Genomic DNA, 15,309 nt, shown 5'->3' on the forward strand with positions numbered 1-15,309 from the left:
ATAAATAATGCTCAAAAACTGGATATGCACATGAAATTGGACCCTTGCCTTACATCATGTTCAAAAATTAGATCATATTCTATATCTAAGAACTAGAACTATAATACATAGGGTAAAATTTTTGTCATTGGCTTGGTGATGATTTCTTGAATATGACACTAATAGCACAAGCAAAAAAAGAAAAAAATAAGAAAAACTGAACTTCACTATAATTTTTTTTTCAACGTTTATTTATTTTTGGGACAGAGAGAGACAGAGCATGAACGGGGGAGGGGCAGAGAGAGAGGGAGACACAGAATCGGAAACAGGCTCCAGGCTCTGAGCCATCAGCCCAGAGCCTGACGCGGGGCTCGAACTCACGGACCACGAGATCATGACCTGGCTGAAGTCAGACGCTTAACCAACTGCGCCACCCAGGCGCCCCAGAACTTCACTATAATTAAAAATTTTGTGCAAAAGACACTATCATAGGAAATAAAATACAATCCATGGAATGGGAAAAAACTGCTTTCAAACTCTCTGATGAGAGATTAACATCCAGAATATCTAAAGAACTCCTACATTTTCAACAACAAAAACAAAAACAAACAATCCAATTCTAAAATGAGCAGAAGACTTGAATAAACATTTCTTCAAAAATATATACAAATAGCCAATAAGCACTTGAAAAGATGTTCAACATCATTATTGTTGCACTAAAAGTAGAAATCAAAACCACAATGAGATACCACTACACACCTACAAGGATGGCTATAATTTTAAAAACTGAAAATAACACATGTTGGTGAGTTTATGGAGAAATTGGAAATCTTGTGCATTGCTGCTGGGAAAGTTAAATGATGTGTAAAAAAAAGCATGGTGGTTCCTTAAAATGTTAAACATAGAATTATCATAAAACCCGGTGATTCTAGGGGCGCCTGGGTGGCTCAGTTGGTTGGGCAGCCGACTTTGGCTCAGGTCACGATCTCGCGCTCCGTGAGTTCCAGCCCCGCGTCGGGCTCTGTGCTGACAGCTCGGAGCCTGGCGCCTGTTTCGGATTCTGTGTCTCCCTCTCTCTGACCCTCCCCCATTCATACTCTGTCTCTCTCTGTCTCAAAAATAAATAAACATTAAAAAAAATTTAAAAAAAACAACCCAGTGATTCTAATTCTAGGTGTGTACTCAAAAAATTGGATGTAGGCAAACAGATACTTGTACACCAAGTTCATAGCAGTAGTATTCACAATATCTAAAAAGTACAAATAACACAAATGTTCCTTAACAGATAAATAGGTAAACAAAATGTGATATATCCATGCAATGGAATATTATTCAGCTTTGCAAAGGAATCCAGTGCTGATACATGCTACAGCATGGATGAATCTTGAAAACATAATGCTAAGCAAAATAAATCCAACACATAAAGGCAAATATTATAAGATTCCACTTATTTGAGGTACCTAGAACAGGCTAATCTATAGAAGGTAGAACAGAGGTTACCAGAGGCTGGGAATAGGGAGGAATGAGTTTTATTTATTAGGTGCTGAACTTCTGTTAGGGATGATTACAAGTTCTGAAAATGATAGTGGTGATGGTTGCACAACATTGAGAATGTACTTAACACCCCTGAATTATACACTTAAAATATGACAACAATGGGGACCCCTGGATGGCTCAGTCAGTGGAGCATGCAACTCTTGATCTCGGGATTGTGAGTTCAAGCCCCACATTGGGCATGGAGCTTGCTTTTAAAAAATGGCAACAATGGCAAATTTTATATTATCCATATCTTACCACATTATTTTAACAAAAAATATGGAGGGAAAAAAATAAAATAATTTACTTTTAACTTTAGGCAGTCAGTAGGGTCCTGGGTCCCCAGATAAACAAAATATGGTATATACATCCAATGGAATATTATTCAACCTTGAGAAGGAATTCATTAGAAATACAAGTCACTATCACATGCTTTTAGGTTGATTCACTCATTGTCAAAACCGGCCCCGTCCCACAACAGCCCTGCTTGTAGAGCCACTTCCCTTTCCTACATGGGCCACCATGATCCTAATGTGTCATATAAAGCCCACTTAGATTACCTGTTCAAAGAAATATAGGCTTTGAAACCCATGAAATGCACAATTAACTTCATTTTCAAGGGATAAAATTCCTTGGTCAGGAATCGTCTGTTCCATGAAAGACTCTCACCCCATCCTTCTTGGCTCTTTTCTTGACCTTTCACTCTGTCCTTCTTCTTTCCTTGTCCCTTTCATCTCTCCTTAATCCCCACTCAACCTGATCAAATCTTAAAAACCCATCTTTCCTTTCAGTGAACTCCCCACTCTTGACCTGCAATTCTTATCCCATTTCTTATCTTTCACTGCTCATTCCCACTTTCCATAAGACTTAGGTCAATATTGACTGCTGGAAGACCAGGGTCTCAGAGTTTCAAAGAAGAGGTTTAAAGGTCTTCCATGCCCAGGAGTTTGTTCTGATAGCATGCCCCACCTGCTCAAGGCTGATTATTAACCCAGAGCTTATATAAAGAAAGGGCCATCCCTGGGATGGGAAAGTACCATGGCCATGGCCAGCACGTTAAGCCCCAGCACCATGACTGGGACCCTGGGTCCTCCTGAGATGTCAGAGCGCATCCAAAATGCTGCTGACATCTCTGTCATTGTCATCTATTTCATGGTGGTGATGGCTGTCGGGCTGTGGGTATGTAGGAGTCCAATGGGGTGTTCTGGGTGGGCACCAAGTTTGGGGTTAAAATGTCTGAGGGAGGGAAGGGTGTGGTATAACAATGTGACAATGCTGAGAAAACACTAACAGCTGTCAGATTTCATTATCCTTTTCTCAGAACCATTGTCTCATGTGTGACGTAAATAATATTTACTCAGTTAATTTATTCTCCTACCAACACCGTCATTTGAACAGAGCCAGCAGTGAGAACTTCAGACATATTCTGTTTGGCGTGTCCAGTACCTGGCATAATGAATAAGGATGTTATTTTCATTATCTCACATCTTTTATTTTCCTTTGTTTTTTGCTCACTTTCTTTTTTCAAATTTTTATTTAAACTCTAGTTAGTTAACATCTAGTGTAACATTGATTTCAGGAGTAGAATTTTGCTCACTTTCTAAATGATTCAGTTGGATGCCTAATTCATTTACACTCATTCTTTCTATTTAGTAATGAGTGTAAGGCTGCAAAATTACTTCCAAGCACAGATTTACTGATACCTTTCATTTTTTTATAAATGAAAATAAACAGAGCAATTAGGACAGATGTTGAGGAATATGATTTCTTAAAGTCCCTCCATTTCGATGAAACTATGATTTTCAAGTCCTTTTAAAATTGATGCTATATCACAGTTTCTAAGACAATGTTTCTCTTTAAGAGTGTTGAAAAAGTGACCACTATGAACATTCTGACCAGAGCATCTGTAACATCCTGGGTGAATTTGCGGTGTTTGACCCTCACATGTCTTCCTTTCTGCTTAGGCAATGCTGAAGACCAACCGGGGCACTGTTGGAGGCTTCTTCTTGGCTGGTCGAGATATGACCTGGTGGCCGGTGAGTGCGCCAGAGTTTCCCAGAGATAAATTTCCTATGTGTGTGTTTAAGAGTAAATAAAGAAGACACTGGGAATGCTGATAGTTTCTGAAGTACATTGGTTGCCTACTTGCTGGTGTCTCTTCCTAAATCCCTGACCCCAGAGTTCTATTCTGCCATTCCAGTAAATGATAGTACATCACCTATTATGAGAGCAAGTATAGTGTGGCATTTGAGAAGACTCACTTAATCTCTGTGTCATATTCTTTTTCCCTGGTCCTCATCAAGAATCTTCTGCCTTAAGCTCCTTACCATCCCCAGCACATTCCTTCTTTGCTCCCAAACCCGAACTAGTGCCACCCCTCTTGTTTGGATGAACATCCCCCTCTCTGCTCTCCTCCTTCAACACCCAACTCAAGCCCTGCTTCATCTGAGAAGTCTCACCCTGCATTCCAGCCTGTCTAGTCCTTATAATCCATGCAGTTATGATAGTGGATGTGTGTGTTCTCTGTGATGTTGTGTATGGTGTTATCTCTTTGACTCTTGCCCAGTTGATCTCTTCCTTTCTGGGTTTTTATGTCTGGCCTCCTTGGCAAGAGTCCCATTGCACCAAAGAGTGCATCTTCTTCTCTGAATCCATACTGTGTCAGCAGTCAGTTGGGTATACAGTGGATGCTCAGTACATTCTTCCTTCATGAATCTGCTGACTAAATAGTATGAATGGAAGCAGAGACTGGGAAATGACCTGGCAAGAGTGGTTGAAGCAGACAACCTCCAAGCTTGAAATGGATTTTAATTGGAATGTCCAATCAAGCATTGCCTTCTAAGGACTGTTTCCGTGAAACATTCAAGACTCAACCAATCCTATAGCCAAAAATGAGCTCAATTCCAACCCCTAGCTCCAAATGTCTGAATAGAAAAGATGACTTTACAGAGGGCTGAAAAGATGGGAATGGAAGAGTGGGCATTGCAGTAACCCTACACCCCAATTGTGCTTTGTGAGGACTAGAGCTCATCCCTGCCTACTCAAGAAGTTTCTCTTGATCTTTGAGACTTAAGAACAGTTGACAATGTGATATAAAAGGAGGTGGATGACGGGGCGCCTGGGTGGCGCAGTCGGTTAAGCGTCCGACTTCAGCCAGGTCACGCTCTCACGGTCCGTGAGTTCCAGCCCCGTGTCGGGCTCTGGGCTGATGGCTCAGAGCCTGGAGCCTGTTTCCGATTCTGTGTCTCTCTCTCTCTCTGCCCCTCCCCCATTCATGCTCTGTCTCTCTCTGTCCCAAAAATAAATAAAAAACGTTGAAAAAAAATTTTTTAAAGGAGGTGGATGAGAAAAGAGTCCTTAAGGCCAGAATTATTCATAGGAACTTCTTCCTACCCAACTTTGCAGTCCTTGAGGATGACTGAAGGGGCCAACAGGAGCTCTGGCAGTTCCTAGCCAAGGACAGGCTCAACCCAGAGCACCCAGGTAGATAAATTAAAGTTCCCCTAAGGCAGGGGTCAGCAAGCTTCTCTGTAAAGTGCCAGACTGTAAGTATTTTAGTTTATGAGCCATACAGTCCATTGCAACCACACAACTCTGCTGTTGTAGCACAGAAGCAGCCATAGTGAATATGTAAAACCAACAAGCATAACTGTTCCAATGAAACTATTCATGAACACTGAAACTTGAATTTCATATAATTTCACACATCACAAAATATTAGTCTTCTTTATATATTTTTAACCATTCAAAAATGTAAAAAAAAAAATTTTTTAGCTTACCAACCACACAAAAACTGGTAACTGGCTGGATTTAGCCCACAGGATTCCTGCCTTAAAGAGGTATGATGGAAAATCTCAACATTTACCTGCTTTAAAGAAATCTGATTTGGGTCTTTTAACTCTGATCCTAGTCTGTTCCCTTGGATTGCAGATGGGCGCCTCTCTCTTCGCCAGTAATATCGGCAGTGGCCACTTTGTGGGGCTGGCTGGGACGGGAGCAGCTTCAGGAATCGCCACTGCAACATTTGAATGGAATGTAAGTGACCTAATACGCTTTTTCCTTTAAATCCAAACTCTGTCCAGGTATGTTCTTCTGGGAGTCTGTATAGGGTATATCTTTCTTTTATTTCTAGTTTTCCTTCTAACCAACCCCTAGTTTGAAACGCAGAGTCTTCTCTGAATGTGGCCCCATTCTGCCTGCCTGGGACAATCCAGTCTCATTCTCTACTTCTGAGATTTTGCTCAAGCAGTATTCCCACCAGGAATATCATTTATATATGATTGAATCCCCACTTTCACTTGACCTCCTTGATCATTTTTAGTTCTCACTTGTTTCTTTCCTTCCTGAGCTATTACACTACGTGTCCGGCTCTGAATTAGATGCACAGAATAAAAACATGTAAAAGCAATGATCCTTTCTTTTGAGAAGCTTATATCCCAGTGGGAGAGACAGATACACATTCACTATGGTGTAGGAAGTACAAGGAGAGAAGCACACATTGAGTGTTGGGAGAGCTCACACAGGAGGGAATCTATCCTAGATGAAGGATGAGACTTGGCACATGTTAAGGGAGATGGCACTCATCCATTCGGATAGATGAATAGAAATTGACCAAGTGGGACTTGGCTAAGGACATGAGAGCTGAGTAAGGAGTAAATGATTTAAAGATAGTAGATAGACTCTAAAAGACTTTGTGTTTGAGTTCTTAATTGTTCTACTGCCATTTCACCAGTAGAAGCTGTGTCCCCTTAATTAGACACGAAGTCCTTTAAGGGCAGGGATCAATTCTTCTCATATCATTCATATCACCTCATCATCTAGCCCTTGTCTGGGTACATGCATTAATATTTCTTGAGGTGCCTGAGCTTTTTCTGTTCTTGTATCCCTTCTGGTGTTTGCAAATACACATTATGCATTTCGGTCAGAGGAAGATGTTTATGTGGAAACAAGTCAGATCACAGTGAAAGTATAAACAGACCATGCCTGAATAGACTCAGAAAATGACCTTGAGTCATCCAAAAATACCTGTACCCATCCCTTGTTGAAGATTTTCCCCTTAGCTTTGCTTTAGTAGTATCAGGGACTCCAGAATGGACCCAGTCTCCAGATATGCCCTATGGCCCATGTTTTGTTTTGATAGTGCCATAAACTGGACAACATGCCCTATGGCCCCAGTGGGTGTGATTATCAGGTTGCCAAGGGTCTAGCTCTTTTAGCCTGTGACCTTGGGCTTCCTTAATCTCTGTGAGGCTCAGGTTCCCCCTCCATAAAACAGGAATAACTACTTACCTTATCTGCCTCATCTGGTTGTTATGAGGACAACACAAGTGATATATGTGAAGACTTTGTATATATTAACATTAATGCAAGATTATACTATTACCATTATTATATGTGGCATGACTTGGGAGACAGTAGGAATATTCTTCTTTCATCAAACTGCTTTCTTATTGCTTTGTCACTCTATATATAACTTCTCCCATTCAAGAATTATTCCTGTTGGGGGCACCTGAGTGGCTCAGTCAGTTGAGCATCTGACTCTTGGTTTCAGCTCAGGTCATGATCCTAGGGCCGTGGGATCAAGCTTCATATAGGGCTCTGAGTTAAGCATGGATCCTGCTTAGGATTCTCTCTCTCTCTCTCTCTCTCTCTCTCTGTCTCTCTCTCTCTCTCTCTTTATCTCTCTCTCCCTCTGCCTCTCTCCCCCACCCATGCTCTCTCTCTCTCTCTCTCTCTCTCTCTCTCTCTCTCAAAACAAATAATAATAAATTAAAAATAAAAGAAAAACTATTTTTAAAAAGAATTATTCCTATTGGCAAAAATAGTATGAACTTCCTGGGTCCAGCTGGTCTCAGATCTCTTATCTTCTGTATCTAAATTACAGAAACAGAGGGAAAGAATCTGTAACTGTCTTGGGCTCATAATTGGTTGAGTGGGACAGGATCCATGCAAACTTACTTTGTTTTCTGATTCAGAGGTCATGAAGTGATAAGTCCCACAAGCCAAGCCCCTCGAACTTCACACTGTTTTCTGGGATTTTGTAGGCTTTGCTGCTGTTGCTGGTTCTAGGATGGTTCTTTGTCCCCATATACATCAAGGCAGGGGTGAGTACCTGCAGGTGTTCTCAGTTCTCATCTGTCAGGCATTCATTTATTCACTCATTCTTTCTGCTCAATCATGAAACCTGGGTAATATCACTTGTCCCAGGATTTCTGGGCTTACATTTACATAAATCCACTAAATGCTACCACATTGCTCTTCAAAGTGGCTGCAGTCAGCTGTCCTCTTTCCTATGACTATTGTGAGGGTTCCCATTTTCCCACATCCTCACCAACACATGTTATTTTTCTTCATTCTAATTTTTGCCATTCTGAGATTTATAGTTTCTTTTTTTAATTAGGAGTGGGATATACCATAGCTCTGTGAGCTCCCCTTCAACCCAGGTATCACCAACCACTGTTCTGCCTTTCCAAGCAGACCTCCCACATTTATTCTTCTACTGCTGGTACTCAGACCATGGAGTGCTATATCCTGGAATAATTCCTGGGATTAGGGTGTTCAGGGGCAAGCCTTCTGGCTCATACCTTTGCAGGTCACCATATATTCTCCTTTTGCTCATCCTGGGTCCCTTCTAGTACCAGGTTTAAACAATTTCTGTAGAATGATGCTCTCCTTGGTAAAAGGATCAATGCCACAGAACTCATGCATGTGTTTTTGGAAGTGGTTTACCATGTTTGAGGTTTCTGAGCCACCAAGAGTTATCCTTTTTGTTTTTGATATTATACAAATATTTATTTAATGCTCTTTTAAATTGGAGGAAATTAAATCATAAGCTTAATCTGCTATAAAAAACTAGCAAGCTGCACCTTTTATAATACACATCACATAGTTGATCTCATATTTCAGTAATAACCTCAGACTTTTTTCCAATTAGAGATTTAATTTAACTCTCTTCTCTTCAATAAACATAATCACATAAATATATACCCAAATAAGTGCAAACCTGTGCAGCCACTCTGGAAAATAGTGTGGAGATTCCTCAAAAAATTAAAAATAGAACTACCCTACAACCCAGCAATTGCACTACTAGGTATTTATCCAAGGGATACAGATATGCTGTTTTGAAGGGGCACATGCACCCCAATGTTTATAGCAGCACTATCAACAATAGCCAAAGTAAGGAAAGAGCCCAAAAGTCCATCGATGGATGAATGGATAAAGAAGATGTGGTATATATATAGTGAGGTATTACTTGGCAATCAAAAAGAATAAAATCTTGCCATTTGCAACTACGCGGATGGAACTAGAGGGTATTATGCTAAGCAAAATTAGTCAGTCAGAGAAAGATAAATATCATACAGCTTCACTCATATGAGGACTTTAAGACACAGAACAGGTGAACACAAGGGAAGTAAAGCAAAAATAATATAAAATCAGTGAGGGGGACAAAACATAAGAGACTCTTAAATGTGGAAAGCAAACAGAGGGTTTACTGGAGGGATTGTGGGAGGGGGGGATGGGCTAAATGGGTGAGGGACATTAAGGAATCTACTCCAGAAATCATTGTTGCACTATATGCTAACTTGGATGTAAATTAAATCATTGTTGCACTATATGCTAACTTGGATGTAAACTTGGATGTTGCACTATATGCTAACTTGGATGTGTGTATACACACACACACACACACACACATATATATACCCAAATAGAGGTGGATGGGAGATGGGCTAGATGGGTAATGGGTAGTAAAGAGGGTAACTGTGATGAGCATTGGGTGTTGTACATAAGTGATGAATCACTGAATTCTACTCCTGAAACCAATATTGCACCATATGTTAACTAACTAAAACTTAAATTAAATATATACATATATGCCAAATATATATTTGCAATTTGTTTTATTATCAATTTATTATGTAACCATTAATTGTGGTTCATTATTTTTAAGTAATATTGTTTTTACTGGCCTGCAAAATTATTGATGAAAATAATAAAAATTATTTGTTGAACATCTACCATGCATTTGGTGTTGTTGTGGGTATTTTACATATACCTTCATATTAAATCCCTACTTTATAGATGAGAAAAAGGAGGTTTGGAGAAATTGTCAATTTCCAAAGGTCTCACTTGTAGTAAATGTCAGACCTGGGAATGGATCCTAAGATTGTCTGATTCCAATGCCTGTGTTTATTCCAGGCTTTCTGCTCTCCCAAGGGACTGTGTTTTACTCACCTCTGTATTCCTAAGGTACCAGGTACAGTTACAGAAGTGCAGATGCACATAAGTACTTAGTAAGTGTTGAATAATCTGAATGCGCTGGGCTCTGAAGGTGAATCCCTGTCGATGTCTGTCTCTGCAGGTGATGACTATGCCAGAATATCTGAGGAAGAGGTTTGGTGGGAAGCGACTCCAGATCTACCTCTCTGTCCTCTCCCTCTTCATCTGTGTGGCTCTGAGAATCTCAGTGAGTTCAGTGCGCCTGGCATTCTTGCTTCTTGCAATTACCTTGGTGAGACTAGAATACTAGAATCAGAGAAATGAGTGTATAGACTATCGATAGCCCTGATAGGTCTAGCCATATGGATATCTTAAACTAGCTAGGGCCTTTCTACTAAGGAGTTTTAGAAACCCTAAATTCAGTTACAAGTCATGAGAGACTCCAGAGTATAAACCACCTTTTCATTAAGGATATGAAAAAACAATGTACAGGAGAAACAAAATGTTTCATTCAAGTAACACAGTTATTAAGTAGTAGAAAGGAGGAGGATTCTCTAGTCCCCTGCCTTTCTATATACAATAACCTCTTTATTCTCTTTGTTGGAAAGATTTATATTTATATTTTCATCTCATTGATTACCTGGCACATGAACCAGAAGGAAAGTGTTTTGTATTATTATAATGACTTCTTAAATTTACTCTATTTTATCTAAGACTGTCCCTATAGCACAGATGTCACAAATAAATGTCAGAAGATTTCTAAAGTTGTTGGAAAGTTAAATTCCTTGGAGATAATCATTGAGGAGAAAAGAAAGAAATTTGAAGAGTCAGTAATACATGTAGAAAACAAAGAATAACATTTGATCCTCATGTATTGGTGACTAATGAAATAATTTTCTCCAAGTTTATAATCTAGGCAGTTCATGAAAGAAGAAGCTGAAGTGCATTTTTGTTTTTCTGTTGAGTCATTCTTGTAAATAAACCAGTTGCTCTGATTAGATGGCATGAGATTCTTAATACAACGTGAGCATTTTCCACACTCACTGTATATTACTGAGTATCTGTACTAGGGGTAATAAATATTCTTATGCACTAGGAGTTCACTATATGGTTAAGAATATAAGAATTATAGGGACGCCTGGATGGCTCAATCAGTTAAGTGTCTGACTTTTTATCTCAGCTCATGTATTGATCTCAGGGTTGTAAGTTCAGACCATATTGGGCTCTGCACTGGGTGTGAAGCCTACTTTAAAAAAAAAAGAATATAAGAATTATACACATGAAATCATTAGCACTTTATGACGGTATATGAAAATATATCAAGATGTGAACTGGAATAGACTGTGTGGACAAGCATAGGAGACATTCTAGGGACACCCAGGAAATGGAGTGGTCCCTGCTGGGTAGAAATGGAGGCATGGTGGGGGGGGGGGGTTGCTTAAACAAGTCCTCAAGATAAGAAACTTAGGAGAGGCCAAGCAAAGCAGAGAAGCCTATATATTCCACAAGTGGGTGGGATTCAGTGATCTCCCGTTTTTCCTCTGGCTCTGACATGTACAGCTTTGTGATCCTAAAGAATGTGAACAAGGTGCTGGAGCAAAATGGGACCCTGAGGAATGCAGTCTCCTGAAGTGGAAGGTTCCTAGTGGCAGGGAATGGATGGATTCTTGGGGAGCTGGATGGAGGAGAAGGAAAGGCAAAGAACATGTGTGTAACTTAGCTAGAAAGACACGGTGGCAGCAGTCCATTCTTACCTACGAGGCTATGTTTCAAGTGATATTAATAGTGATTAATCTTAGACATGACCTTTTGTGTATTATTACACTTTGATAGCAGAGTCTGTCTTAGTTATTCATTAAACAGCTCATTATGAGGAGTTAAAACAGGGTAACTTTCAGTCTCCGCTGCATCAGGTTTGAAAGAGATCATCTTATTCACTGGTTCTCAACCTCCACTAATACCTATACTGAGAATCATAGCAGACCTGGTGCATCTTGATCTCTAAATATTTCAGTCTGAATGTCTTACACACACTGATATTCTTTTAGAAAACCACACTGCAAATTTTAAGATCAGGAACTTAATCTTGATACAAACATACATAACCTGCAGACTTTATTCAGATACGACAATTGTCTTAATAATATCTTTTAACAGCAAAAGAAAATCCTGTAGCATTAAATGCCTTCCTTTCATGAGAAATATTTTATGATCATTGTAAATGTAATTAATTCCATTGAATTATACATGCAAAAATGGCAAGTTTTATGTTATTTATCTTGCCACCATAAAAAATCATTGGTAATATGTTTATATATCATTTTGTAAATATTAATTTAATGTTTTCATTGTACTATATAAGAGATAAGAAAGTCAAGAAACTCATAATAAGATAATATGTGTTTTCATATGTAAATGATTCAGCATGAATATACAAGCCCTAATGCTGTGGTTGAATAACTCCCCACTATGTAAATCTGTATGAACATGACAGCTATAAATGCAGACAAATGCAGGTGTGTTTTATGGCAATTGAAATGCAATGAGTGACATCTCAGTAGGTGATATCTATTCTAAAATGGTAAATAATTTCTTTGCAAATATCCAATTTATAAAAAGTTAAATCTTGCCTCAGTTTACATAGTGGTTGAACTCCTTGTAAACCCAGTGATAAAGTTGCAGAAAGTACTTTGGGTTTGTAACTCAGCGTTAGGTTCAAGAATAGGCTTTTCACCCATACAAATACCTACTGGGATGATAAAACATTAGGTTTTATTTCAAATATTAGGGGGGAAAGTTAACCATATACTGTGACACCACTTCCAAATTCATGTTCTACAAAGAAACCTACCTCTAATTCTTCTAATTCTGAATCCTGATATCTTATCCTTTCCCTTACCTCAGTCATGCTTTCCTTTTTCTTCAATTCCATCCTTATAATCACTCTTTGGCACATAGCCTCAATTTATTTGCATGTCTTTCCTTTCATTGAACTCCCCTAGAAAAACTCCAAACCTGGTTTAATCCAGCGTCCCACTTACTCTGTGCATGCACCCAGGGATTTTACTCCTGTGTTTCTAACTAACATGCTTATGTGATATTTCTAGGGTTTGGGTTTGGTTTGGAGGTTTTGATATGCAATCTGGGAGGATCAGAGTTGAAGGGGCAGATCCAAGTGGGGCTAGCACAAGTTTGTGTTGAAGATCCAGGAGGCCGGAAAGCACACTTTGGGACACAGGGATCCAGGTAGTGCAGGGTGCATATGATCTTACATCTTAAGGTCTCTCTGTAGGACCCCTTCCTGGCCTCTAAACCTCAACCAATAATCCTTTTATTGTATTTCTTAATGATTTTTCTCTGGTGCTCTCAATAGCTGTCCTATGATCCACAACCTTTTTTAACTACTAGTCCTCTGCCTCTTATCAAAACATCTCATCTCCCTTTTTATCTAGAAAATTTAAGCATGAACCACTCATCCCCCACTTAAAAAGTCTACATTTGCCTCATTCTTTCCTTCTTTACACCAGTCTGAAGATGAAGTCTTCCTTTTTGTAAAAGGCTAACCCTTGACCTTATGCCTATTCTTGATCCCATCTCTTCTTAATGTTTCTGGCATTTGCTTCATAATTACCCCCTCTATGTTTTCCTGTTATTTTCTACTATCCTAAGTGTGCTCAAGTATCTTTCTCATTAACAGAAACCATTGCTTATTGTCTCATACTACTCTACTTTTAATCATTGTTTCTCTGCTGACAATCATGAAAGAGTAGTCTATGCAAGCTATAGCATAGACATTTCTTACTTTCTGTTCACTCACCCATTGTTCCTATCTATGATCAGTCCAATAATTAATCCCCTGAGGATTAGATCTGGCTTCCAAGGAGTTCATAATTGTATTGCAGAGATGTCATGTATAGATACAGCAAATATTAGTGGGAAATCATCACTAAAGAGCTAAATGATGCGGTACGTGTTTCTTTCCCATCCTAACTATTCCCTTTTTAGTCAGACATATTTTCTGGAGCCATATTCATCAAGCTGGCCTTGGGATTGGACCTTTACCTGGCAATCTTCATCCTCTTGGCTATAACTGCTATTTACACGATCACTGGTAAGTTTGCTGCCAGTTTATCTCAGTCATGCTGTCTTCTGCTGATCTCACACCAACCTGCAATTAGCAACTCAGTGTTAGCCTTGTTACCACCAAGGTTATGGATATCCCTTTATTCCCACTATGAGAGTCAGGCACAGGCCCAGAAGCACAACTAGAGCAAAGCAAACAGAATCCTCAGCATTATAGAGTGACAGAATCAGCTTAAAAAACAAGACTCATCTATATGCTGCCTGCAAGAGACTCATTTCAGACCTAAAGACACATGCATATTGAAAGTGAGGAACTGAAGAAATATTTATCATGAAAATGGATATCAAAAGAAAGCCAGAGTAGCAATACTTATATTGGGTAAAAAAGACCTTAAAACAAAGACTGTAAAAAGAAGCAAAAAAGGACACTATATAATAATAAAGGACACAATCCAACAAGAAGATACAATAATTGTAAATATTTGTGCACCCAACATAGAAGTGCCCAAACATATAAAACAGTTAAAAACAAACATAAAGGAACTAAATTAATCCATTGTAATACAATAATTGTAGGAGACTTTAACACCCCACTTACATTGATGGACAGATCATCTAAACAGAAGAACATAAGGAAACAGTGACTTTGAATGACTCACTGGACCAAATGAATTTAACAGATATTCAGAACTAAAACAACTGAAACAGCAGAGTACACATTCTTTTCAAGTGTACATGGAAAATTCTCCAGAATAGATCACATACCAGGTCATAAATTAGGCCTCAACAAATACAAAAAGATTGAAATAATACCATGCATCTTTTCTGACCACAACACTATGAAACCAGAAGTCAACCACAAGAAAAATATTTGGAAAGACCACAAATATATGGGGGTTAAACAACATCCTACTAAACAATGAATGGGTCAACTAGGAAATCAAGAAGAAGAAAGAAAGAAAGAAGAAAGAAAGAAGAAAGAAAGAAAGAAAGAAAGAAAGAAAGAAAGAAAGAAAGATACAGGAGGGGCTGGGTGGCTCAGTCAGTTAAGCATCCAACTTCAGCTCAGGTTATGATCTCACAATTCGTGGGTTCAAGCCACTTGTTGGGCTCTGTGTTGACAGCTCAGAGCCTGGAGCCTGCTTCAGATTCTGTGTCTCCCTCTCTCCCTCTGCCCCTTCCCCACTTGCTCTCTGTCTCTCTGTCTCTCAAATATAAATAAAACATTAAATTTTTTTTTAAAAATACATGTAAACAAATGGAAATGAATGACAGTCCAAAACCTTTGGGATGCAGGAAAAGCAGCCCCAAGAAGGAAGTAAATAGAAATATAAGCCTACATCAAAGCAAGAAAAATCTCAAACAACCTAACCTTACATTTAAATGACCTAGAAAAAGAACAACAAACAAAACCCAAAACCAGCAGAAGGAAGGAGATAATAAAGATTACAGGATAAATAAATGATTTAAAAAAATAGAACACCTCAAAGA

General features: G+C 39.0%; 1 protein-coding gene across 1 annotated transcript in view; it reads left to right on the forward strand.

Annotated features, from left to right (window-relative positions):
- Positions 1-2,559: 2,559 nt before the first annotated feature.
- The window catches only part of LOC125149246 (solute carrier family 5 member 4), a 39,029-nt gene continuing 26,279 nt past the window's right edge, over positions 2,560-15,309 (forward strand). Inside the window, exons 1-6 of the mRNA XM_047828085.1 lie at positions 2,560-2,694; positions 3,480-3,551; positions 5,446-5,550; positions 7,560-7,619; positions 9,878-9,982; positions 13,741-13,846. Coding sequence (XP_047684041.1) covers positions 2,560-2,694; positions 3,480-3,551; positions 5,446-5,550; positions 7,560-7,619; positions 9,878-9,982; positions 13,741-13,846 — 583 coding nt within the window. The remainder of the gene's footprint in view (positions 2,695-3,479; positions 3,552-5,445; positions 5,551-7,559; positions 7,620-9,877; positions 9,983-13,740; positions 13,847-15,309) is intronic.

The sequence above is a fragment of the Prionailurus viverrinus genome, chromosome D3, assembly GCF_022837055.1.
Source record: "Prionailurus viverrinus isolate Anna chromosome D3, UM_Priviv_1.0, whole genome shotgun sequence".
NCBI lineage: Eukaryota > Metazoa > Chordata > Mammalia > Carnivora > Felidae > Prionailurus > Prionailurus viverrinus.